A 25841-nucleotide genomic window follows, 5' to 3' on the forward strand; every position below is an offset into this window, starting at 1 on the left:
TCGCTCAAGAGTGTTGGAGTGTGGGAACAGGTGTCCAGGGTGTCCACTCTACCTCTGACCCAAGCTGCCGGCTTGTGTCTCTTTATTGAGTCCTTTTGCAGGGTCACCATTGTTGTTTTAATTCTTCAAGTATCTTTTCCTAGAGACTAAAGGTATCCTAAGGAACTTTTACTGTTGTGCTGCTTCTTACGACGTTTAATCCACTCCGAACTGGCTTTTGCATATAGTTAGGGATTGGACTTTAAAAACGTTAGTTTGCCAAGAAAGTGTCTCTAGAACGTTAAGATCTGCTACACTATGAGTAACCGCCCTTTTTCCTTCCTAAAAGACTTCATCTAATGTGGTTTTGCTAACTGAATACAATTACCATATATCTTTGTCTGAACACGAGTGCTCATTCGTGCTGATAATACAGTAGAACTGTCATTAGTGTCAAACAATTGTACCATGAGCAACTACCACTGAAGCAGTGGCCTTTGAAAAGTATTTATAAGTATTCCTAAGGTGTGTTAGTTAATTGAACTAAGTAGATTTCTGACTACCTTGTGTAAATATAATAAATTATATATTTTAATATAACATTATCTGCTTAACTGTTTCTTTGAACTACTGTACTACCTGGGTGCAGTGTACTTATCAACAACTCAAATATTTCTCCTATGATAAGCCTTACTGCTCTGCCACTCTAGCAAGATTCCTTGAGTAGTACAGACGTATACTAAGAGTTGAGGACCTGCATGCCAAGGGATAGTTTTATGAAATCTTATTTCCAGTGGACTTTAGGAAAACTCTCCTAACACCCCCTTACTTATTTAGTCAATCTGCATACAGTGCATCTTTCATTTGGGTGCAGAAACAAGCTATCAGTTTAAATGGTATTCTAGGTCACTTAGTTGGAGTGTATACGACACAGGACTCGGAAATGCATGGTGCCAGAAAATAGGAGTTTTAGAAAATGATGTGTGGCTTCACACGTAATGACAACCTTTGCACAAAAATAGGTTTATTTGGAGCATCAACTCACCATCAGAAGGAGCTGAGAGTCCACTCAGAATGTTTAGGAGAGTTGTTTTCCCAGAACCGCTGTGTCCAAGAAGCGCAGTGATCTGACCTTCATAGACATCAAATAACAAACCTAGTAATGAGAAGGGGAAAAGTGAACTTGAAAAGGAAGAAGCACATTTTTGCATTATTGTTGTTTCACTCTTTTTTTATTTTATTGAGCATTTGTTAGGCACCTATACAACAGAATTGGTATCCAGGCACCACAAGGCAAAGTCGGGAGGGAACAAGGGGAGTGAATAACATTGGTAAAAACAGTAAATATACAATCTGAGTCCTACTAGGCCTTGTGGCATTCGGACGTGCAAGTTCAGTGAAGTGAAGTGCAGGAGATAGGGATAGGTGGAGGGGGTGGTGGCAAGGGCAAGTGCTTGTGGGGGCCGGGAAGGGAGTGTCAAGGGGAGCCAAGGGAGGAGGTCTCGGGCTAAGTGCTAGGGTGGGTCGAATCACAAGGGTGGGATACACAGTCGCCAGGCGGGGGGCCCGCAGGGGGCAGTGCAGTGGGGGTGGGCGGTCATGGTGTCGACTGGGTAGAGGGCCTGGTATCCTGTGAGATTCATGAGGACCAGGCCACCGCTCTCAGCGGCAGTGGGTGATTAACAAGGAAGGGAAAGAGTTAGAGAAAAGCATAGTTTTGAGCAGTTTCCAGACCTTAAGGAGGCCCGGCTCAATTCAGAGAGGAGCAGGGAGGCTGTTCCAAAGGGAGGCACTAGCCGAAGAGAGAGCCCTGCCCCACACTGTCTGCTTGGAGAACCGTAATGACATTCAAAGAGTTTAAGCAAGAGGAGCCGAGGGCTCTAGCAGGGGAGCATTTAGGGAGGGAAAGTGGGAGAAAGCGTGGTGCCAGGCCCCAGAAAGCCTTATGGAGAGATTTTAGGGCTGGGGAGATACGGTCCCTGGGCTTGAGGCCAGGGTTAAGTCTTGCAGCCCTATTCTGGATTAGCTGAAGGTGGCGTAGGGAGGAAAGGGGGTGATTGAGGAAGAGGCTGTTGCAATAATCCAGCCTAGAGAGGACCAGAGCTCTGGAGGAGAATGCCTCTGAGGAGGTGAAGCTGGAAGTAGGCCTTCTTGGTAAGGGTCAAGATGTGAGGGGTGAAGGAGAGAGCAGAGTCGAAGATGACCCAGAGGTTTTTGGCCTCACATGATGGCGAAGGTAGAGGGCCCAAGGAGGGCGGCCGGCCAGAAGGTAGGAGGAAAAAAGGGCATACGTGACCCAATGAGAAGGATCTCTGTCTTACTGGCATTAAGACAGAGATTGTTACATGCACACCATGCCTGGATGGCGGGCAGACAATCAGGGATGAGAGAGGAGGAAGAGGAGATAGTAGAGGGAAGTTTGAAGGAAAGCTGTGTGTCATCAGCATAGCACTGGAAATGAGGAGAGAAGGAGGGGATCAGGTGATCAAGAGGGGCGAGATGGATATTGAAGAGCCAAGGCCATAGGATAGAGCCCTGAGGGACGCCACAGGTAGAGTGTGTGGTGGTGGAGGAGAAAGGGCCAATTTGCAACTGGGAAGGGCGATTAGTGAGGAAAAGCCATTCCAGTTCCTGGTCTGTGATGCTGAGGGTATCACATAGTCGTTTTATGAGCATATATAATGGTTGACCGTGTCAAAGGCAGAGGAGAGATCGAGGAGAATGAGAACAGCAGGAGAGTTAGTCCAGGTTTGCGGGCATGAATTTACGGGTGTTCAAGGGAGCGGTTTTCCGTTCCTCTTGATGCCCGGAATCCAGATTGATGGTCATGGAGGCAAGCAACAAGTTCAGTGTCAAGGGTCAGTTGGTGGAAGACTAGCTTCTCCAAAAGTTTACCAAGGAAGTGGAGATAGGACGATAGTTAGCCGGACATGAGGGGTCAGCAGATTCTTTTTAAGACCAGGGAGTGCTTGAGGGATAGAGGAAAAAGATCCTGTGGTGAAGGAGTGGTTACAGAAGTCAGCAAGAGCCGGGGCGAGAGATGGGATGTTGTCCTTAATGGTTCTAGAAGAGCAGGGGAGCACCTGTTTGGAGGAGACCTTCACAGAGCGGACAACTTTAGAGACCTCATTTGGTGCTATGGGGAAGAGGGAGGAGAGTGAGGGGGGTGGAAGGAAGGGAGCCAAGGAAGTCAGGGGAGCAGGAGTGAAGATAGGGGTGGAGGAGAGTGAGGACAGAATGTCCTGGGTTTTTGATGTGAAGTGGGAGGCCAAAGCGGTGCAGAGAGCCTGAGAAGAAAGGAGAGAGGTGGAGAATGCAGCTGGATTGGCAAGTTCCTTGCAGATTTTGAAAAGTTAAGCCGTGTTGTTAGTAGCTCCAGAGATGCAGGCTTGGATGTGGGTCCTCTTCTTGGAGCGGATAGAGAAACAATATTGCCTTTGGAGAAGGCAGCAGGCCAGTTTGTCAGAGGGTAAACCCAAGGTCTTCTAGATCAGAGTCATACCAGTCATTGTTCTTGGTGGCAGGTTTTAGGTGGATCCTGATGACAGGGGCAAGGATGTTGAGGGTGTTAGAGATGGGGAGGTGCAGGTTAGCAGCGACCGAGTCAGAGGGAGAGTCATAAACCAGGGTGGTAGAGGGGATGAGGGTGGAAGCAAAGGCAGTGACTGACACTCGTTTCATTGGTTGAATGATGGCGAAGGAGGCTGGCAGTGCTGGGGGTGGCTCAGATAGAGAGCCAAGGGGCCCCAAGCGGGAGGAGAGAGTGGTCAGACCAGGAGAGGGAGGGGTGGTGACTGGATTAGAGATAGGGATGTCGCCAGAAATGAGAGTGTCCAGAGTGTGTCCAGCTGAGTGGGTCGGGCTGGAAGGAAGAATAGTGAGGGAGGGAGTCACAAAGGACACTGTAGTGTGAAGTGGCTGATTCAAGCGAGTCAAGGTGGACATTGAAGTCACCAAGGAGGAGGAGTTTGGAAGAAGAGGTTGAGAGGGAGGAGGCAAGGTTGGCCCATTCAGAGAGGAAGAGAGAGATAGCGCCAGGAGGCCTGAAGACAGTGGCGAGGGTGAAAGAGAGTAGGCGAGACCCCAAGCCTACAGAGGAGGCATTCCAAAGAGGAGTAGGATTGAGTAGGTACGATGGAAGCAGGGACCTACTCAGGGAAAATCAGGGCCACTCCACCTCCAGGCCTGTTGGGTCTGGGTTTGGAGCAGATTGTGTATCCCTCAGGAAGGAGAGTGTCAAGAGCAGTGACAGAGCTGGCATTGAACCACGTCTCGGTAAGAAATGTTTACTTTTGGCTAAAATGGAGTGCTTTAGCATCAACTAGTATAAATCACAACTGATAAGTAGTTTAGCAAGAGAGGAAGATGGCATTTGCGAAGGGATTGAAACTAGATCTGGAGCGGTAGGTCTGCAGGTTGACTGTCGCTGAGATCTATGTCTGACGAACATGCCACTGCACCCGATCGTAGGACTGGCTTAAACCCCTTTCTTGTGTCCGACTAAGTGATGCATAGTTGCTTTATGAACTAATGTTTCAATTACTACTTCTTTTTGTTTCAATTACAACTTCTTTTATATTTTCTCAGGTTGCTTTATCATGTGACTTGGTGCTTTGAACGTACACACAATTGTACAGACTAAGATTATAATTATAGTACATTCTTAGTTTTCCAGGTGTATTTGTCTCAGGATACAGATGATTTGTAGCCTCCCACCTTGTAGATACATTTGAGCTTTAAAACTTATTGAACAGTATACTAGTTTAGCCCTTGATATGAAATGATATGGCTTTTATAACGCGCCTATACACAAGTGTTTCAAGGCGCGAAACACTTGACAAAAAATGTCTTTGTTTCTGATATTGAAAATGGAATAGGCGAAGAGTAAGCCTCCCCTGAATTCTGAATTGAAATCTGTGGAACCAGGATCACAGGGCTCAAATCTCCACCTTCCACACTTCATACATGATGCGATCCTGAGAAAATCACTTCATCACTGTACCTTATTTTCCTTAAATATCTGTAGGGAAAGTTTCACTCATATGGGTTTATACTCTATAGTGTTACTCCATAAATAATTATAATGTTAGCAATGTATGGTAAGCATTCTGGTGAGGAAGAAGGATAAGTGACGTTCTTATGGTGTGGGGTGTGGGTACACAGGGTGCAGGTATAGCTTTTGTATTGTGGGCTGGGAAGGCAGGAACCCTGGCATAGGTATTTTGCCATGCCAGCTCATGTTTGTCTCTGAGAGAAAATCTAGGCCCCTGGGTCAGAAATGGCTCTACCAAGGAATTCTCTAGCTTCACCACCTCTTTACAGTGTTGTAAAACAAAGATGGGCTGGGGTGGGAGGAGATGTAGCCTGCTATCAAATTACAATCTGCAAAACAATGAAATAATTGTTAAAATCCTAGGTTTCCCATTTCACCAATTATATTATCCTGGTGAAATGATTTTACTGATTGGTTAAGTGTGAGAATGTCCAGGGCTCTGGGTCTCTAAGAAACCACAAACGTATCTTAAACATATGTTGCATAAGAGGAAAGTAATGTTAATAATGTCTATTATATTTACTTGTGAATGTATGGAAGAGGGAGAGGTTGGTATTGAGTTTACTTGTTCTGGAAGTTGGGGCGCTGCACTGTGGGCTTGGTCACTAAGGGGCAGAAAACTGATTATTTTTTTTTATTTTGAAGAATTTACATTGCGCTCATGACGGACCAAACCGTATAGTGGCGCAGCTGACATTAAAGAGAACCCTAATCTGTCTGGGAATGCTGTTCCGAAGCCTTGCGCCGAAAACAGCGAATCTTCTGTCCCCCTTCTTGAGATATTCATACCATACCACTTTATAATGATTGTCATCCTACTATACTTGACTGCTCTTAGACCCATAATGACCCTTGTGAGCCCACCCCTCCAACACATGACCACTAAATGTCATAATTATATTACCAGACTGGACATGCCTACTCTAGGATAGACACCCTATCCTAACCCTACTATAACCAATGTTCCTTGCAATCTCATACAAAGGAATTCCAAATTGCGTGCAAGACTACCAAAAATATATGAACCATTAGCCAGGTACATTACTGGATGTACCTATAGTAGAAGCCTTCAGAAGGACATCACCAAACTAAATCGCTCCTCACCAAGTGACTCCACTAATTATAATAAGCTAGGCAAACCAAATAGACCTGCCACACCCATACTGCCCACAGACAGCCCTACCATCATAGGAGCACTTTATAATGCCAGGTCATTAATAGCACATGCCACAGAAATTGCTGACATTATTCAAACAGGCAATTATGATTTCCTAGCCATCACAGAGACTTGGCTACATCAAGCGACTGGCCCAGCCCTGATGCTTGCAGTGCCGACCAACTACACCATCTTCAGAGAAGACAGGACTAACTCCTGCGGAGGAGGCCCAGCATTCATCACCAAAACTAATCTCTCTATACGAATAGAAGAACCTATGCCTACAAAATCCTGTTAGTCCCTACAGGTCAAGCTCCTAACAGCTAACTCACAAACTATCAATTTATACCTTATCTATAGGCCACCAGGACCCATTGGTACCTTGGTACCTTTGAGGATGACATATCCACCATCCTATCAGATGATCTGAAAAACTCATCGCAAGCCCTCTTATTAGGAGATATGAACCTAGGCTTCAATGATCTTAAAGATGTACAAGCCTCTAACATTTCCAATGTCCTATCAGAGCTGGGCTTCACCCAAAGAGTGACACAGCCGACCCATGAGAAAGGCTGCACACTCGATTGGGTGGTCGACCACAACTGTAACACAACCATCACCTCTGTCTGCCCACAAGTTTGGACAGATCATGGTCTTATAGCTTTCTCAGTAAACATTAAAATCCTCCAACCTCAAAATAATACTCTAGCACCCCCTACGCTAACAAGGAACAAAAATAATATAACAGACAGACTATTATCACTAATTCTTCCAACTCTAAAATCACTGCCGGACACTTTAGATCCCTTATCTCTAGTCAATTAATTATATACTGTCATGGCCAATGCCCTGGACAATATCGCCCCACTAAGAATGAGAAACAGCAAACCTAGAGCACACCTAAATGCCTGGTTTACCCCTCATCTAAAATCTATAAGGAAAGAAAAATGCAAGTGCGAATCTGCATGGAGGCTACTTCCATCAGAGATAAATAAAGTCACCCTCATCAGCATCTCCACAAAATACAAACTTGAAATAAAACCTGCCAAAAAGGAAAGCTATGACAACAGAATAGCGCAATCTAAATCAGGAACTAAGGAGCTCTTTACAATATTGAAGGAGCTAGAGAATCCCATCACAGCACCTGAAAACTGTGACAAAAATAGGTCCTTAGTGATAAAATTGTCCCACTCCAAGTCAAAATTGACAAGAGAAAACTAAATATACCTTTGGCAACTACCCAATCCAATAACTAACCTACCAATGCCAAACCTGAACAAAGATTTAACTTTACTAAAGTCTCCTGGAGGTAGAAAAAATGATCCTATCACTGAAACCTGAAACTGCCAAGGCGACAACTGCCCAGCCCAAATAATAAAAGACGCGGTTAGAGCCCTAGCCCCGTTCATCTCGAAATTGATCAACTCCTCATTCTCCTCAGGCACTATACACAGTAATCTCAAGGAATCTTGGGTCCTCCCCCTCCTTAAGAAGCAAACACTGGACCTGGCTATACCAACAAATTACAGGCCTATGTTGTATCCTGGCACGGGTGGAATGTTGTTCTACTTGGTAGATCAACATTCCAGGCGTGTCAGTTGTAGTTGGCTTTTGCTTTTGCGGACCTGCTACCTGCTGCTTGCTGGGGTCCAGAATAAAGAGATTTACCTTACCGTGCCTCAGATCTCTTCACTGGCGACAAGGTAATCAGGACCCAGTCCCACGCGTGCGGGGACCATCGCCTGAGCCCTAAGGAAGGCTGGGTGATCGGGGAGGCAGCCTGCGCCTGGCCAGAGGAAGGGCCGTGGGCCAAGGCGAGCGCAAGGCGGTCCATGTACCATCTGTAGCAGCAGGGGCAGTGCCAGCCGTGCCGGGAAAAAAGGAGGGGCTGTGCGCTGCACCAAGCAGTCTGTGCCCGGTGGAAGAGGGTCCGTGGGCTGGGTAGGAGGAGGGGGGGCTGCAGTGGCGCTGCGGACCACATTGAAACTGGTGCCCTGAGGTCGTACGCAGCTTCGCCGACTCGGCGAGCATTGTTCCGACGCAGGAGGTGTCATTGTGGACAGCCGAATAACGGCGCAAGCGTGAGCCTGCATTGGGGGCGTTCCTCAGCGCTGCATCCCCGCCCCTGCGTGGTGCTGGGAGCCGTTTTGGCTTGTGCTGTGGACGTCCCTGAGCCCCTCATCTCCGCCCACAAGTGACGTTGCAAGCCCTATCAAGTGCCAGGTGGGCGTGAACAATATTGGATTGGCATCCCTATTCTACGTACACTGCTAGAAAGCGGCAGAAGAATAACGGGAGTTTATATTTGGTCTACAAGGTGGTGCTTATGGATATTTAGAATGCCAAACTCATAAACAGGTACGATTGAACACAGATTAACAGTGTTTCCCCAGTTTTACACTTTTTACAGTGTTGTTGGTCAGGGGTGTGCTTGCATAGGAGCAGTTGGTATTCCAGTGAAGAGGCTATTTGTTTCCATCTGTGGGTGCCTTTAATAGACATCAGTCATGCTTCACACTGCTGCCAGAACACCCCTGCCATTTTACCATCACCGGGGGAACCAGTATCTCCATGGGATCAATGGATTGATGCTTTTAAAGTCTACTTGAGAGCAGCTGGTGGCGCAAAATTCAGTGAATGTGAGAAGGAAGCTGAACTTTTGAATTGCTTTGGCACGGAAGGTCTGCGAATATTTCGCCATTTGCCAGGTGAAGATGTATACATCCCTGGTAGTGGGGAAGGCGAAAGAGTGGTAAGCACCTATGATACTGCTTTAAAGAAGCTGGAAAGTTGATTCGGCAGGGGGATCAATGTGGTCTTGCAGCGTTATAAGTTCTTTTCCAGAGCGCAAGGTGTGGGAGAATCCATTGATTTGGATGTGACAGCTTTGCGAACATTGATGGCTACATGTACATTTTCCGGGATTCTGGATGAATATATAAGGGACCAAATAATGATGAAGACCAGCAGTCAGAAGATAAGAGAGAGACTCTGGATCCTGTGGAGATTCCCAGAGAAGTGTGGTTGAAAGTGGTCTTGGACATTATGGGTCCATTTGAATGTTTACAGCCAGAATGTAGATTCTTGTTGGTGTTGGTAGATTATACGTCCAGATGGGTGGAAGTGGCGGCTTTTGGCAGGGTGACGACGGAGTGTGTCATTGCTTTTCTAAAGAAAATATTTGACAGAGAAGGTGTACGGCCATCTTGGTGACGGACAATGGTGTTCAATTTGTTTCCAAACTCATGATGGAATTTTTAAGGCAGTTTGGTGTTGAGCATCATCGCACTGCATTATACAACCTAAGTGGTAATGGTTTGGTGGAAAGAGTAAACGGTGTGATTAAGAGTGCCATTCAACTTGCCTTGGCAAATGGTCTTGATTGGCAGAATGTGGTTACAGATTATTTGTCTGTGTATCGTAGGACTCTATCGGTGAGCACTGGAAAGACACCTTTTGAATTAATGAGGGGGAGGAAGCCGGGATCGAGGTTAAGGTCCATGGCATTGGGCGGTTGTCAAGACCCTCGACCCAAAACCCCCTCTGGCAAACCCATTGGCCAAGTGGAGTCAGGACTCGGGCCTCTAGAGCCTGGCATCCTGCTAAAAAGCCCTCATGGGGTCAGTCCTGGCACCTATGGCGCCAGGCTCATACACCATGAAAAACAATGTGCTTGGGAACTACTTTATTGTATTGTCAGCCAACATGGAGGCATCCACGTAGCTTGGTTCCTAAGAACCAAGCTATGCGGTCCAGTGTTTTGGGTGTGGTAGCCTGGGACTACTTTACCTGGACTATTTTGTTGGGGCTATTTAAACCACACCCGAGCAAGACAACACGCTTCGGTTACTTTGCAGCTTGCAACGTGACGCTCACCGTGTCCAGCTATTCCCTCAAACCTCGGAGAAGCAGAACCTGCAAGGAAACAAAAGGAACATCATTAGCAGCAGCATTTTACCTGCAGTCTTCATCTTTTAACACTTGCAGCTACTGAAAACAGCTTCCTCGAATCTGCACGCCTCCCGGACAGAACGACCTGAAAGAGGAAGATAAAGGCAACATTAAAGAAAGCAGTAGAGACATTTACAAATTACGAACTGCTCAAAAGGCTTACCTGGCTGGGTGCCTCTCGGCTGGCACCACTCCGGACATTCCACTCGTGCTGAAGAACACCACGACATACAAGGAAGGAAAACACAGGTTAACAAAGGCAAGACTTTTCAGCGCTAAGCATAGCGCTTACTTACCGCATCATTGCGCTCTTAATGCGCCATCATTTACCAGCGAGGCTCAACCAAGCCAGTTCGCCCCGCTGAAGCTCCGCATACCTAAGGGAGAAAAAAGAGACATTTTAAACAATGAAAGGCATGCAGGATAGCAACAAAACTAAAGAACAGCAATAAGACATACATGAACAATATCAAACGGGCCGGCGTCAGTGAAGTAACTGGACGGCACTCGCCCATGAAAGACAACGCGCCCCTGCAAAGAAGGCAGGACGGACAGCACGCCTAATTCTACCACAGGGTGAGGAGAGGGCACCAGAGGGACTGAAATCATATGGGGGTGGAGGGAGGATACTTACCCCAGTCGGTCAATCTTGAACACAGTCCTCCTGTATTTTCAGGTAGAACCTTCCCCGCAGACCACATCAGGGCAAAGCTGAGGTATACCAGCGAGTAACCCGGCTGGGTGGCGTCGCTGTGGATACCGGGTGAGCGTAACAGAACGGGAAGCCTACCAAAACAAATCCACCTGGGCGCCATGGAGACATCAGAAATGGACCAATTGGCCCAATTACTAGGAGAGCTTCGTGCTGAGGTTCATTCTGCCCGACAAGAGACTAATGCCCTCCGGAGAGTCCTAATAGTGACCAAATAACGCACTGAAGAGATTAGCAGGCAATATTTGCAATCACAGGCAGGACAAACGCCTCTACCTGGAAGCAATCCAATGATACAAAACCCGCCATACCACCCACTCCGGTACAGATCACGTTACCTGGAACAGTGCCCCTGGCACCACCAGAAAGGTTCTCAGGCGACCCACGGAAGAATGCGGCATTCATCAATCAGTGCTGCCTTCATTTTCTTTGTAGGCCTGGAGCATTTCCAAACGACCAAGCTCGGGTAGCTTTTGTCTTATCATACCTGAGTGGTAGTGCAGCAGATTGGTCGGTGCCGTTGGTAACCCATGACGATCCTCTATTACATGACTTTGGGGGGTTCCAGAGAGAAATGGAAAAACGTTTTGCTCGCCATACCCAGGAACAAGCAGTAGACAATGAACTCTTGTCCCTCCAAAAGGGGAATCAGAACTTGTTAACGTACATTGCTACCTTCAACAGACTGGTTGCCAAAGCTAGGTGGCTAGAAAACAAAAGAACCACGTAATTCCATCGAGGCTTACGAGGCGAATTAAAGGACGTCTTAGCCCAGGTGGTTGATCCACCCAGAGACTGTGCAGAATTCATAAATCTGGTCGTGCAGCTAGACCACCGGTTGCATGACCGAAAGTCAGACCGGTCTAAGACGGACCCTCGGACCGTGTATGTTCGACCAAGGGAAAACACACCCTGTGTAACTGAAAATGCTGTAGAACCCATGCAGATTGGAAGGATACGGCCTCCATTAACAAAACAAGAGCGGGACAACAGAAGACAACAACAGCTTTGTTTGTATTGTGGGAAACCAGGACATTTCCTGAAGGACTGTCCAGTAAAACCCCCAAGAAGAACAGTCGGGGCCACAGAGAAGGATGAAGCTAAGAAATCGGAAAACTACCAAGCTCGACAAACGTAGAGGTCACTTTGTCGAGTGAGAAGAAAGAGTTGCTGACCTCGCACTTTGCAATACCAGTGATCTTAATTAACCACAACAGTCGTCAGAATGCATGCCGTTGAAGCATACATCGATAGCGGAGCAGTTGGAAATGATATTGATCAAGAACTGGCAGCAGAGATGGGGCTTCCTTTGTGTTCTAATCCAACTATGGGCAAGGTAACCACCGTGGATGGGAAAGAAATCACTTCCGGACCAGTAATCCAGTGCACAGCCAGGGTAACCTTGCTGTGCCAGGATGGACATCGGGAGTCTATTTCATTCGATCTCATCAAGGCACCCCAGTTCAGGCTAATACTAGGGATGCCATGGTTGGTTGCTCACAACCCTTTGATAGACTGGAGGGCATGAAAATTAACCTTCCCCGGTGACTGCTCCCCTGCCTGCTATTGCCAAGAGGAGAAACCCGACGTCTGTATCCCCATGACTCCCGGAGCAACAGTATCAACCCTGGGAGCAACTAATACCTTGTCAAGTGAATACCATGATTTCCAGGATGTTTTCCGAAAGGACCAAGCCAACACATGGCCGCCGCACAGGCCCTATGACTCTCAGATCAACCTTGTTCCCGGTGCACAAATCCCTTGCGGTAGGATCTACTCTCTCACAGAACCAGAAAACCTTCATTTCAAATCCTATTTAGTCCAGTACCTTGCAAACGGATTTATCTGTCCTTCGAAATCCCCCGCAGCCAGTCCTTTGTTCTTCGTACCGAAAAAGGAAGGAGACTTGAGAACCTGTATTGACTACCGCGCATTGAACCAGATCACTGTGAAGAACCGCTACCCCTTGCCACTTATCCCTGAGATGCTAGATCAAGTTAAAGATGCCCAGATTTATACTAAATTGGACCTTCGAGGAGCGTACCACCTGGTCCGAGTCAGAAAAGGAGATGAATGGAAAACCGCCTTCCGTACTAAGTACGGCTTGTTTGAATATCAAGTAATGCACTTCGGGTTATGCAACGCTCCTGCGGCATTCCAATATTTCATGAATGACGTCTTAAGGGAGTTAATTGATGTGTGCGCCTTAGTGTACGACACATTAGTATACTCAGCCTCGGAACAAGATCATGTCAGGCACGTTCGTTCAGTCCTCACCAAGCTCCGTCAACATCGCTTGTTTGCGAAGCTTGAAAAATGCTTTTTTTATGTCACCGAAGTAGAATTTCTTGGTTTTATCCTTACTCCAGGTGGCATCGGAATGGACGTGCACAAGGTAGATGCCATTCTGAAATGGCCTTCACTGACGTCTCTGAAAGGGGTACAAAGCATGCTGGGCTTTGCGAACTTCTACCGCCGGTTCATCCCAGACTTCTCTCAGGTTGTGCACCCAATCACAGTACTATTACAAAAAAACAATAAAAAGTTTGCTTGGACCAAAGAAGCCTTTCAGGAACTTAAACGAAGATTTACCTCCGCTCCAATCCTGCGACATCCTCGTCCAGACCTCCCTTATGTCGTTGAAACTGATGCGTCCAGTCTCGCAATGGGGGCTGTCCTTTCACAGAGAGACCCGGAAACCGGCCAGCTACATCCTGTGGCCTTCTGGTCGAAAAAGTTCTTGCGTACAGAGATTAATTATGCCATCACGGACAAGGAACTCCTGGCTATCAAATCCGCCTTTAAAGCCTGGAGGCACTACCTTCTGGGGGCCAGACACACCATTACAGTCATCACAGACCACCGAAACCTGCAATATCTCAAAACAGCGAAGGCCCAGTCCTCGCGCCAATTACGGTGGGCCCTTTTCTTTGCCGAATATGATTATGTAATCACATTTCGACCAGGAGTCAGAAACGGAAAGGCAGATGCCTGATCTTGCATGGGCATAGATGAAATAGTATATACAACTCCAGACCCAGTACCTATTATACCTGAAGACAAACTCTTGGGTATCACGACAGCCTTAACACAAGCAGAACTATGAAAAGAAATCCAACGGACAATGAATCCTGATGCCTACCTCGCATGGCAAACTCAAGGAGAACAATATACCATCAAGGACCATCTACCCTTTTTTAGGGCTCGGCTATTTGTACCCAAGACGGAATTACAACAGCATATTATTTCAAACTATCAGGATTCACTGATCGAAGGACATCCTGGGATCGACAAAACCATAGCTAAAATGAAAGAGAACTTTTGGTGGCCTACCTGGCGTAAGGACATATTCAGTCCTGCGGTGTCTGCGCACAAAATAAATCACAGAAACAAAAACCATCTGGTTTCTACAACCATTGGACATTCCTCCAGTTCCATGGCACACTCTTTCCCTTGACTTCATCACTGATCTACCTCCAAGCCAAGGGTTCAACACCCTCCTTGTAGTTGTGGACTTATTCTCGAAGATGGACCATTTTATTCCTCTCAAAGGCCTCCCAGACGCAACCACTTTAGCAAAAGTGTTCCTGGAGGGCGTGGTTAAACTACATGGCTTCCCTTCGGTTCTGGTCTCTGATCGAGGCAGCCAGTTTGTTTGAAACTTCTGGAAAAAATGTTGTGCAATGGCGCAGATCGACGTTCGGCTATCTACCAGTCACCATCCCCAAACGGACGGCCAAACCGAGAGAACCAATCAGACACTCATACAATATCTACGGTGCATGCTGCACCACGAACAAAGGAATTGGAAAGACATACTATGGATAGCCGAATATGCATATAACAATTCTTTGCATTCAAGCACAGGACAAATGCCCTTCTATACCCTTTATGGCAGACATCCACGTACCTCTCAACTAGACCTTCCAGCCAGCTTGGAAATGCTAGCGGTAAAGACTCTACAGACAACCATTACTCAGGCTTTCAAAAGGGCAAAGGAACACCTTATTCATGCCAAAGAAAAACAAAAGAGATTCGCCGACCAACACCGGAAAAAGGACCCTGATTATCAAGTAGGAGACAAAGTTTGGTTAGCCGCTAAATTCGTACCCATAAAGGGAACCCGGATCTTTCATCCCCATTAAGGCAATTATCAACCCAACAGCCGTGAAACTGGATTTACCACCTAATCTACACATCCACCCGGTATTCCATGTGTCCCTCCTGAAAAAAATTCAGCCCGGCACACGGATTGGGACACCACCTAAGCCCATACTTGTTGACGGAGAACCAGAATTCGAAGTCAAAGATATCTTGGACTCTAAACACTCTAGGACCAAGCTATATTATCTCGTCGATTGGAAAGGATTTGGACCACAACATGGATCCTGGGAGCCCAGTGAGAATATCCACGCACCACGTCCAATCAGGAAATTCCATCGGAACTTCCCAACCAAACCTGGGCCAGACAGAAGGAACACCATGGGAGGGGCCTTAGGGCGGAGTGCTGTCACGACCCTCGCCCAAAACCCCCTCTGGCAAACCCATTGGCCAGGTGGAGTCAGGACTCGGGCCTCTAGAGCCTGGCATATTCTTCAAAAGCCCTCATGGGGCCAGTCCTGGCACCTATGGCACCAGGCTCATACACCATAAAAAACAATGTGCTTGGGAACTACTTTATTGTATTGTCAGCCAACATGGAGGCATCCACATAGCTTGGTTCCTAGGAACCAAGCTATGCGGTCTAGTGTTTTGGGTGTGGTAGCCTGGGACTACTTTACCTGGACTATTTTGTTGGGGCTATTTAAACCACACCCGAGCAAGAGAACACGCTTCGCGTTACTTTGCAGCTTGCAACGTGACACTCACCGTGTTCAGCTATTCCCTCGAACCTCGGAGAAGCAGAACCTGCAAGGAAACAAAAGGAACATCATTAGCAGCAGCATTTTACCTGCAGTCTTCATCTTTAAACACTTGCAGCTACTGAGAACAGCTTCCTCGAATCTGCACGCCTCCTGGACAGAACAACCTGAAACAGGAAGATAGAGGCAACATTAAAGAAAGCAGTAGAGACATTTACAAATTACGAACTGCTCAAAAGGCTTACCTGGCTGGGCGCCTCTCGGCTGGCACCACTCCGGACATTCCAATCGCGCTGAAGAACACCACAACCTACAAGGAAGAAAAACACAGGTTAGCAAAGGCAAGACTTTGCAGCGCTGCGCATAGCGCTTACTTACCGCATCATAGCGCTCTTAATGCGCCATCATTTACCAGCGGGGCTCAACTAAGCCAGTTCGCCGCGCTGAAGCTCCGCATACCTAAGGGAGAAAAAAGAGACATTTTAAACAAAGAAAGGCATGCAGGATAGCAACAAAACTAAAGAACAGCAATAAGACCTACCTGAACAATATCAAACGGGCCGGCGTCAGTGAAGTAACTGGACCGCACTCGCCCATGAAAGACAACGCGCCCCTGCAAAGAAGGCAGGACGGAGAGCACGCCTAACTCTACCAAAAGGTGAGGAGAGGGCGCCAGAGGGACTGAAATCATACGGGGGTGGAGGGATGATACTTACCCCAGTCAGTCAGTCTTGAACACAGTCCTCCTGTATTTTCAGGAAGAACCTTACCCGCAGACCACATCAGGGCAAAGCTGAAGCATACCAGCGAGTAACCCGGCTGGGTGGCGTCCCTGTGGATACCAGGTGAGCGTAACAGCAGTGGTAGTCCATGTGTCATGGATTTAGGAGGTGTACAACAGAAGGTATTGGCACGTCAGGAGGCTGTGAGATTGAGTCAAAGCGGTAGAAAGGATTTGCAGGTGAATATGGGGTATGTGGTGTGCGTTAAGAATCCTAGATTTGTGCCGAAAGGTAGGAGTGTATTTTACCCTCCATGAGAGTTGTGAAATGTGAAGTGGGATATGTACAACTGGAGGATGGCTCTAGATGGAGGAAAAAAATGTATTGCTGTCCTGTGTAATGATAAACTTGGGGTACCAAAGGATACCATTCCGGAGGTTTGTGGGGGTGGTGAGATTTTGATTACAACCCAGACTGTCAGGAAGGTCGCAGGAATGTGTTAGTGGAAAACATTGTGCGGCCGAGAGAGGTGGTTGCTTCTCATGACATTGAAGGGGAGGTTGAGGTGTGTGATTCGTCCAGTGATGGAGTGCATGGGAACAATGGTAGTGGCTTGTCTAGAGAAGTTGGTGGTGGTGTAAGGCGTCCCATCAGAGTCTGTGGGCCTCCCATTAGGCTCAGAGATTATGTGCGGTAATACATACACTTTTGTTCTCTTTTACTATGTTATGAGATAAGTGCAAAAATAATCTTTAGGTACTGTTATGTTATATTGGCATGTGATTCACAATGCATTGTGATTCTTTTTGATTCTTTTAAATATTTCTGTGTTTTCGTAAAATGTGTTTGGTGTTAAGGGGGAAAGATATGTTGTATCCTGGCAGGCGTGGAATGTTGTTATACTTCGTAGATCAACATTCCAGGCGTGTAAGTTTTTGTTGGCTTTTGCGGGCCTGCTGGCTGCTGCTTGCTGGGATCCAGAATAAAGAGATTTACCTTACCGTGCCTCAAATCTCTTCAGCCTATCACTACGGTGCCCTTTTTACTAAAGATCCTAGATAAAGTGGCCTACGTACAGATCCAAAAATTCCTGGAGCTGCACCAACTCTTAGGCACTAGGCAGTCAGGTTTCAGACCACAACCCGGTACTGAAACAACACTTATCGATCTCAAAGCCCAGGTCCATGAGCTGAGAGACCAAGGAAAAACTGCTTGCTCCTCCTTCTGGATCTCTCAGCAGCATTCGACCTGGTGGATCACAGAGTGCTCTGCAACGATCTAGAATCAGCAGCACACTTCTCGCCACAAGCCATAGCATGAATCAAATTCTTAAGCGAGAGAAGACTGACAGGGTAATTCATAGAATTTCGCAGAAAAGTGTCGCAAGCGGCTGGCGCAGAGTGTCCGCGTGCGATTGTCTGCGCCAGGCACGTGCGCTAAAACCGATTTCCGCGCACAGCGTATTCATGTATTTTAGGCTCCCAAACCAGCCGTGGCGCAGAGTATCGCAGCGACCCTGCAGCAGCGCCAGTAACGCCCCCAAGAACGCCCTCGCGCAAGGAAAAGCCATCAAAATCGCTAAATCATCGCAAAGGGCTGCGCTAACCCTGGACCAGTTTACAGGGCTGCCAAACAAGGAACGCAAAGCGGGTAACGTTCATATCAGGGGTACGCGGGAAGTTTTACACGCGATTAGCCAGGGTACGTGTATTACAGGGGTACGCGGGAAGTTTAACACGCGATTGGCCAGGGTACGTGTATTAGAGGGGTACGCGTGAAGTTTTACACGCGATTAGCCAGGGCACGTGTATTACAGGGGTACGCGGGAATTATCACACGCGATTTGGCTGGGTAGGTGTATTACAGGGGTACACGGGAAGTTTTACACGCGATTTGGCTGGGTACGTGTATTACAGGGGTGCGCTGGAATTATCACACGCGATTTGGCCAGGTACGTGTATTACAGGGGTGCGCGGGAATTATCACACGCGATTTGGCTGGGTACGTGTATTACAGGGGTGCGTGGGAAGTTACACAAGCGATTAGGCTGGGTGGGTCCTCACAGGTGTTCCCTGTACACCCTCCACGGCCCCTGCAGGCAGCCCACAAAACAGGGGACTACCCTGCACACCTGCTCATGTCCCCCTGCACCCCCACCCCCCAGCCACCAGGGGCACCCTCCACCAGGCCCCCACCCATGTCTACCACCACCCCCACCCCCCAGCCACCAGGGGCAGCCTCCACCAGGCCCCCACCCATGTCTACCACCACCCCCGCCCCCCAGCCACCAGGGGCAGCCTCCACCAGGTCCCCACCCATGTCCCCCTGCACCCCCACCCCCCAGCCACCAGGGGCAGCCTCCACCAGGCCCCCACTCATGTCTCCCTGCACCCCCATCCCCCAGCCACCAGGGGCAGCCTCCACCAGGCCCCCACTCATGTCTGCCACCCCACCCCCACCCCCCAGCAGTGCAGGGGCACCCTCCACCAGGCCCCCACTCATGTCTCCCAGCGTGCTACGTGTATTTCAGGGGTGCACGGGAAGTCCCACTCGCGAATAGCCTGGGCGCGTGTATTTCAGGGGTGCGCGGGAAGTTCCACACGCGAATAGCCTGGGCGCATGCATTTCAGGGGTGCGCGGGAAGTTTTACACGCGACTTCAGCAGGGTACGTGTATTTCAGGTATGCGCGGGAATTCTCACACGCGATTTGGCTTGGTACGTGTATTACAGGGGTGCGTGGGAAGTTACACACGCGATTAGGCTGGGTGGGTCCTCACAGGTGTTCCCTGTACACCCTCCACGGACCCTGCAGGCAGCCCACAAAACAGGGGACTACCCTGCACACCTGCTCATGTCACCCACCACTCCCACCATCCAGGGGCACCCTCCACCAGGCCCCCACTCATGCCCGACTCATGTCTCCCACCACCCCCACCCCCCAGCAGTGCAGGGGCACCCTCCACCAGGCCCCCACTCATGTCCCCTATCACCCCCACCCCCCAGCCACCAGGGGCACCCTCCACCAGGCCCCCACTCATGCCCGACTCATGTCACCCACCACCCCCACCCCCCAGCAGTGCAGGGGCACCCTCCACCAGGCCCCCACTCATGTCCCCTATCACCCCCACCCCCCAGCCACCAGGGGCACCCTCCACCAGGCCCCCACCCATGTCTCCCACCACCCCCACCCCCCAGCAGTGCAGGGGCAGCCTCCACCAGGCCCCCACTCATGTCTCCCACCACCCCCACCCCCAGCCACCAGGCGCAGCCTCCACCAGGCCCCCACTCATGTCTCCCACCACCCCCACCCCCCAGCCACCAGGGGCAGCCTCCACCAGGCCCCCACCCATGTCTACCACCACCCCCACCCCCCCAGCCACCAGGGGCAGCCTCCACCAGGCCACCACTCATGTCCCCCTGCATCCCCACCCCCCAGCCACCAGGGGCAGCCTCCACCAGGCCCCCACTCATGTCCCCTATCACCCCCACCCCCACCCACCAGGGGCAGCGTCCACCAGGCCCCCACTCATGTCTCCCACCACCCCACCCCCCAGCAGTGCAGGGGCACCCTCCACCAGGCCCCCACTCATGTCTACCACCACCCCCACCCCCCAGCCACCAGGGGAAGCCTCCACCAGGCCCCCACTCATGTCCCCTATCACCCCCACCCCCCAGCACTGTGGGGCACCTGCCAGCAGGCACCCACCCATGTCTACCACCACCCCCACCCCCCAGTCACCAGGGGAAGCCTCCACCAGGCCCCCACCCATGTCTACCACCCCTCCCACCCCCCAGCAGTGCAGGGGCACCCTCCACCAGGCCCCCACTCATGTCTACCACCACCCCACCCCCCAGCAGTGCAGGGGCACCCTCCACCAGGCCCCCACTCATGTCCCCTATCACCCCCACCCCCAGCCACCAGGGGCACCCTCCACCAGGCCCCCACCCATGTCTACCACCACCCCCAACCCCCAGCCACCAGGGGAAGCCTCCACCAGGCCCCCACTCATGTCCCCTATCACCCCCACCCCCCAGCACTGTGGGGCACCTGCCAGCAGGCCCCCACCCATGTCTACCACCACCCCCACCCCCCAGCAGTGCAGGGGCAGCCTCCACCAGGCCCCCACTCATGTCTCCCACCACCCCCACCCCCCAGCAGTGCAGGGGCAGCCTCCACCAGGCCCCCACTCATGTCCCCTATCACCCCCAACCCCCAGCAGTGCAGGGGCAACCTCCACCAGGCCCCCACTCATGTCCCCTATCACCCCCACCCCCCAGCCACCAGGGGCACCCTCCACCAGGCCCCCACCCATGTCTCCCACCACCCCCACCCCCCAGCAGTGCAGGGGCAGCCTCCACCAGGCCCCCACTCATGTCTCCCACCACCCCCACCCCCAGCCACCAGGCGCAGCCTCCACCAGGCCCCCACTCATGTCTACCACCACCCCCACCCCCCCAGCCACCAGGGGCAGCCTCCACCAGGCCCCCACCCATGTCTACCACCACCCCCACCCCCCCAGCCACCAGGGGCAGCCTCCACCAGGCCCCCACTCATGTCCCCCTGCATCCCCACCCCCCAGCCACCAGGGGCAGCCTCCACCAGGCCCCCACTCATGTCCCCTATCACCCCCACCCCCCAGCCACCAGGGGCAGCCTCCACCAGGCCCCCACCCATGTCCACCACCCCTCCCACCCCCCAGCAGTGCAGGGGCACCCTCCACCAGGCCCCCACTCATGTCTACCACCACCCCACCCCCCAGCAGTGCAGGGGCACCCTCCACCAGGCCCCCACTCATGTCCCCTATCACCCCCACCCCCCAGCCACCAGGGGCACCCTCCACCAGGCCCCCACCCATGTCTACCACCACCCCCACCCCCCAGCCACCAGGGGAAGCCTCCACCAGGCCCCCACTCATGTCCCCTATCACCCCCACCCCCCAGCACTGTGGGGCACCTGCCAGCAGGCCCCCACCCATGTCTACCACCACCCCCACCCCCCAGTCACCAGGGGAAGCCTCCACCAGGCCCCCACCCATGTCTACCACCCCTCCCACCCCCCAGCAGTGCAGGGGCACCCTCCACCAGGCCCCCACTCATGTCTACCACCACCCCCACCCCCCAGCCAACAGGGGCAGCCTCCACCAGGCCCCCACTCATGTCTCCCACCACCCCCACCCCCCAGCAGTGCAGGGGCACCCTCCACCAGGCCCCCACTCATGTCCCCTATCACCCCCACCCCCCAGCCACCAGGGGCACCCTCCACCAGGCCCCCACCCATGTCTACCACCACCCCCACCCCCCAGCCACCAGGGGAAGCCTCCACCAGGCCCCCACTCATGTCCCCTATCACCCCCACCCCCCAGCACTGTGGGGCACCTGCCAGCAGGCACCCACCCATGTCTACCACCACCCCCACCCCCCAGTCACCAGGGGAAGCCTCCACCAGGCCCCCACCCATGTCTACCACCCCTCCCACCCCCCAGCAGTGCAGGGGCACCCTCCACCAGGCCCCCACTCATGTCTACCACCACCCCACCCCCCAGCAGTGCAGGGGCACCCTCCACCAGGCCCCCACTCATGTCCCCTATCACCCCCACCCCCAGCCACCAGGGGCACCCTCCACCAGGCCCCCACCCATGTCTACCACCACCCCCAACCCCCAGCCACCAGGGGAAGCCTCCACCAGGCCCCCACTCATGTCCCCTATCACCCCCACCCCCCAGCACTGTGGGGCACCTGCCAGCAGGCCCCCACCCATGTCTACCACCACCCCCACCCCCCAGCAGTGCAGGGGCAGCCTCCACCAGGCCCCCACTCATGTCTCCCACCCCCCCCCACCCCCCAGCAGTGCAGGGGCAGCCTCCACCAGGCCCCCACTCATGTCCCCTATCACCCCCAACCCCCAGCAGTGCAGGGGCAACCTCCACCAGGCCCCCACTCATGTCCCCTATCACCCCCACCCCCCAGCCACCAGGGGCACCCTCCACCAGGCCCCCACCCATGTCTCCCACCACCCCACCCCCCAGCAGTGCAGGGGCAGCCTCCACCAGGCCCCCACTCATGTCTCCCACCACCCCCACCCCCAGCCACCAGGCGCAGCCTCCACCAGGCCCCCACTCATGTCTACCACCACCCCCACCCCCCCAGCCACCAGGGGCAGCCTCCACCAGGCCCCCACTCATGTCCCCCTGCATCCCCACCCCCCAGCCACCAGGGGCAGCCTCCACCAGGCCCCCACTCATGTCCCCTATCACCCCCACCCCCCAGCCACCAGGGGCAGCCTCCACCAGGCCCCCACCCATGTCTACCACCCCTCCCACCCCCCAGCAGTGCAGGGGCACCCTCCACCAGGCCCCCACTCATGTCTACCACCACCCCACCCCCCAGCAGTGCAGGGGCACCCTCCACCAGGCCCCCACTCATGTCCCCTATCACCCCCACCCCCCAGCCACCAGGGGCACCCTCCACCAGGCCCCCACCCATGTCTACCACCACCCCCACCCCCCAGCCACCAGGGGAAGCCTCCACCAGGCCCCCACTCATGTCCCCTATCACCCCCACCCCCCAGCACTGTGGGGCACCTGCCAGCAGGCCCCCACCCATGTCTACCACCACCCCCACCCCCCAGTCACCAGGGGAAGCCTCCACCAGGCCCCCACCCATGTCTACCACCCCTCCCACCCCCCAGCAGTGCAGGGGCACCCTCCACCAGGCCCTCACTCATGTCTACCACCACCCCCACCCCCCAGCCAACAGGGGCAGCCTCCACCAGGCCCCCACTCATGTCTCCCACCACCCCCACCCCCCAGCAGTGCAGGGGCACCCTCCACCAGGCCCCCACTCATGTCCCCTATCACCCCACCCCCCAGCAGTGGAGGGGCACCCTCCACCAGGCCCCCACTCATGTCCCCTATCACCCCCACCCCCCAGCCACCAGGGGAAGCCTCCACCAGGCGCCCACCCATGTCCCCCTGCACCCCCAGCCACCAGGGGAAGCCTCCACCAGGCCCCCACCCATGTCTACCACCCTTCCCACCCCCCAGCAGTGCAGGGGCACCCTCCACCAGGCCCCCACTCATGTCTCCCAGCGTGCTACGTGTATTTCAGGGGTGCGCGGGAAGTCCCACTCGCGAATAGCCTGGGCGCGTGTATTTCAGGGGTGCGCGGGAAGTTCCACACGCGAATAGCCTGGGCGCATGCATTTCAGGGGTGCGCGGGAAGTTTTACACGCGACTTCAGCAGGGTACGTGTATTTCAGGTATGCGCGGGAATTCTCACACGCGATTTGGCTTGGTACGTGTATTACAGGGGTGCGTGGGAAGTTACACACGCGATTAGGCTGGGTGGGTCCTCACAGGTGTTCCCTGTACACCCTCCACGGCCCCTGCAGGCAGCCCACAAAACAGGGGACTACCCTGCACACCTGCTCATGTCACCCACCACCCCCACCCCCCACCATCCAGGGGCACCCTCCACCAGGCCCCCACTCATGCCCGACTCATGTCTCCCACCACCCCCACCCCCCAGCACTGTGGGGCACCTGCTAGCAGGCCCCAACCCATGTCACCCACCACCCCCACCCCCCAGCAGTGCAGGGGCAGCCTCCACCAGGCCCCCACCCATGTCTCCCACCACCCCCACCCCCCAGCAGTGCAGGGGCAGCCCCCACCAGGCCCCCACTCATGTCCCCTATCACCCCCACCCCCCCAGTCACCAGGGGCAGCCCCCACCAGGCCCCCACTCATGTCCCCTATCACCCCCGCCCCCCCAGTCACCAGGGGCAGCCCCCACCAGGCCCCCACTCATGTCCCCTATCACCCCCACCCCCCAGCAGTGCAGGGGCAGCAGGCAGTCAGGCAGCAGCAGGTGGGAGCGTGCTCAGGCTCTGGGGGGCAGTAGTTCGGCCTTCCGGGCAGGAGCGTGGTATTCCGTGTGCGTACGCGTGGCCAGCTTGGTACGGAGTGATTTTGCACGTGAAAATCCTGCACGTCAGCGTGAAAACTGAGGAAAGGCTCTCAGCGCGTAAGCGCGTCTGTGACGTGACCCGCACAGGTGTTTCCCACACAGCACGTGATGACAGAGCACACGTGGAAAGACTGCACGTCAGAGTGTAATCGCGTGTGATTGGTGGAAATGGCCCTACACGCAGAAGTGACAAAGCGTGTGATTGGTGGAAATGGCCCTACACGCAGAAGTGACAAAGCGTGTGATTGGTGGAAATGGCCCTACACGCAGAAGTGACAAAGCGTGTAATTGGTGGAAATGGCCCTACACGCAGAAGTGACAAAGCATGTAATAGGTGGAAATGGCCCTAGCGCGTACACGCCGCGTAAGTGACGCTGGACGTGTGGGCCTGTATAAAAGGTACGTGTAGAACACGTTTTCCTTGTACGTGCTTTTCGTGGAGAGCGAGTGGGTGAATTCTGTACTTCTTGTCGTTTCACACGCGATTTACTTCACGGCGTTTCAAGTTCGTATTCCCTGTTACCTCTGACAGCTTTTTCTCTTTTTTCTCTTTTACTGGTTTACCTGGGCCTGTTCCCTCAAACAGTGTTCCCTTCTACTGTTGTCCTGTCTCCTCAGACAGCGGACAAATCTTCTTTTGGCGGGGGTGTTGCCAACCAAACGTGCTCCTTTTACACGCTCGTTTACCAGGCAGACGGTGAGTCACGCACGTATCTAACATCTGTGCTTGCCCCGTGTGTAGCCTACCCCTTCAGAGGTCATTCTAGGCTGCGTGTGACACGCATACGTTCATTCTTGTGTTTCTGGGTGCCACAGCGTAGTGCAGGTTTTTCTTTCTGCACACGTGGTCTAGGAGGGGTTGCGTGCACGTCATCTCCCTTTTTTGGGCCTCCTGTGCGTTGCGTGATCCGTCATCTTTCCCCAGGGGTTACATTCAGCCTTGCTAGAGCACTAGGGTACAATTACCATCTGGTACCCAACCCCTTTGACCCCCAATTGCCCAGGACAATAGTCTACATCCACTCCCATACGCACATTAACATCAGTGCCATGGCTGGGAGGCGAGGATTCCGTAAGGGTGGCAAAGGTGGAAGAGCCACAAGTGGTGGCCGTGGTGGATCCGGTAGGGGACGTGGTCGTAACTTGCAGGGTGAGCCTGTCCCCCCATGTGTGGAGGACCAGTCACGGGCACCCAAAAACCCCTCCCCCCTCCCCCCCTCCCATTGAGGCTGATGTGGCTGACACCATCCATGCTCAGCCCTTGTTGGACCAGCCCATTGTGGCACCAGACCTGGCTGACTCCATGGCTGACTTCCAGGTCAGCAGGGCTACGACACGTGCGCTGGTGCACGTTGATGCCATCATGCCACGTGGATCTGGGGCAGCAAGGTCATCTGCTGCACCAAGGAGGCAGGGCGGAGAGGCTGCAGGGGCAGCTGC

General features: G+C 52.9%; 1 protein-coding gene across 1 annotated transcript in view; it reads right to left on the bottom strand.

The window, feature by feature from the left end:
- The window catches only part of LOC138583119 (ATP-binding cassette sub-family A member 9-like), a 2601648-nt gene that overhangs the window by 1673596 nt on the left and 902211 nt on the right, over nt 1-25841 (bottom strand). Inside the window, exon 12 of the mRNA XM_069655079.1 lies at nt 1025-1135. Coding sequence (XP_069511180.1) covers nt 1025-1135 — 111 coding nt within the window. The remainder of the gene's footprint in view (nt 1-1024; nt 1136-25841) is intronic.

Source organism: Ambystoma mexicanum, chromosome 3q (genome assembly GCF_040938575.1).
Source record: "Ambystoma mexicanum isolate Mex_15411 chromosome 3q, UKY_AmexF1_1, whole genome shotgun sequence".
NCBI lineage: Eukaryota > Metazoa > Chordata > Amphibia > Caudata > Ambystomatidae > Ambystoma > Ambystoma mexicanum.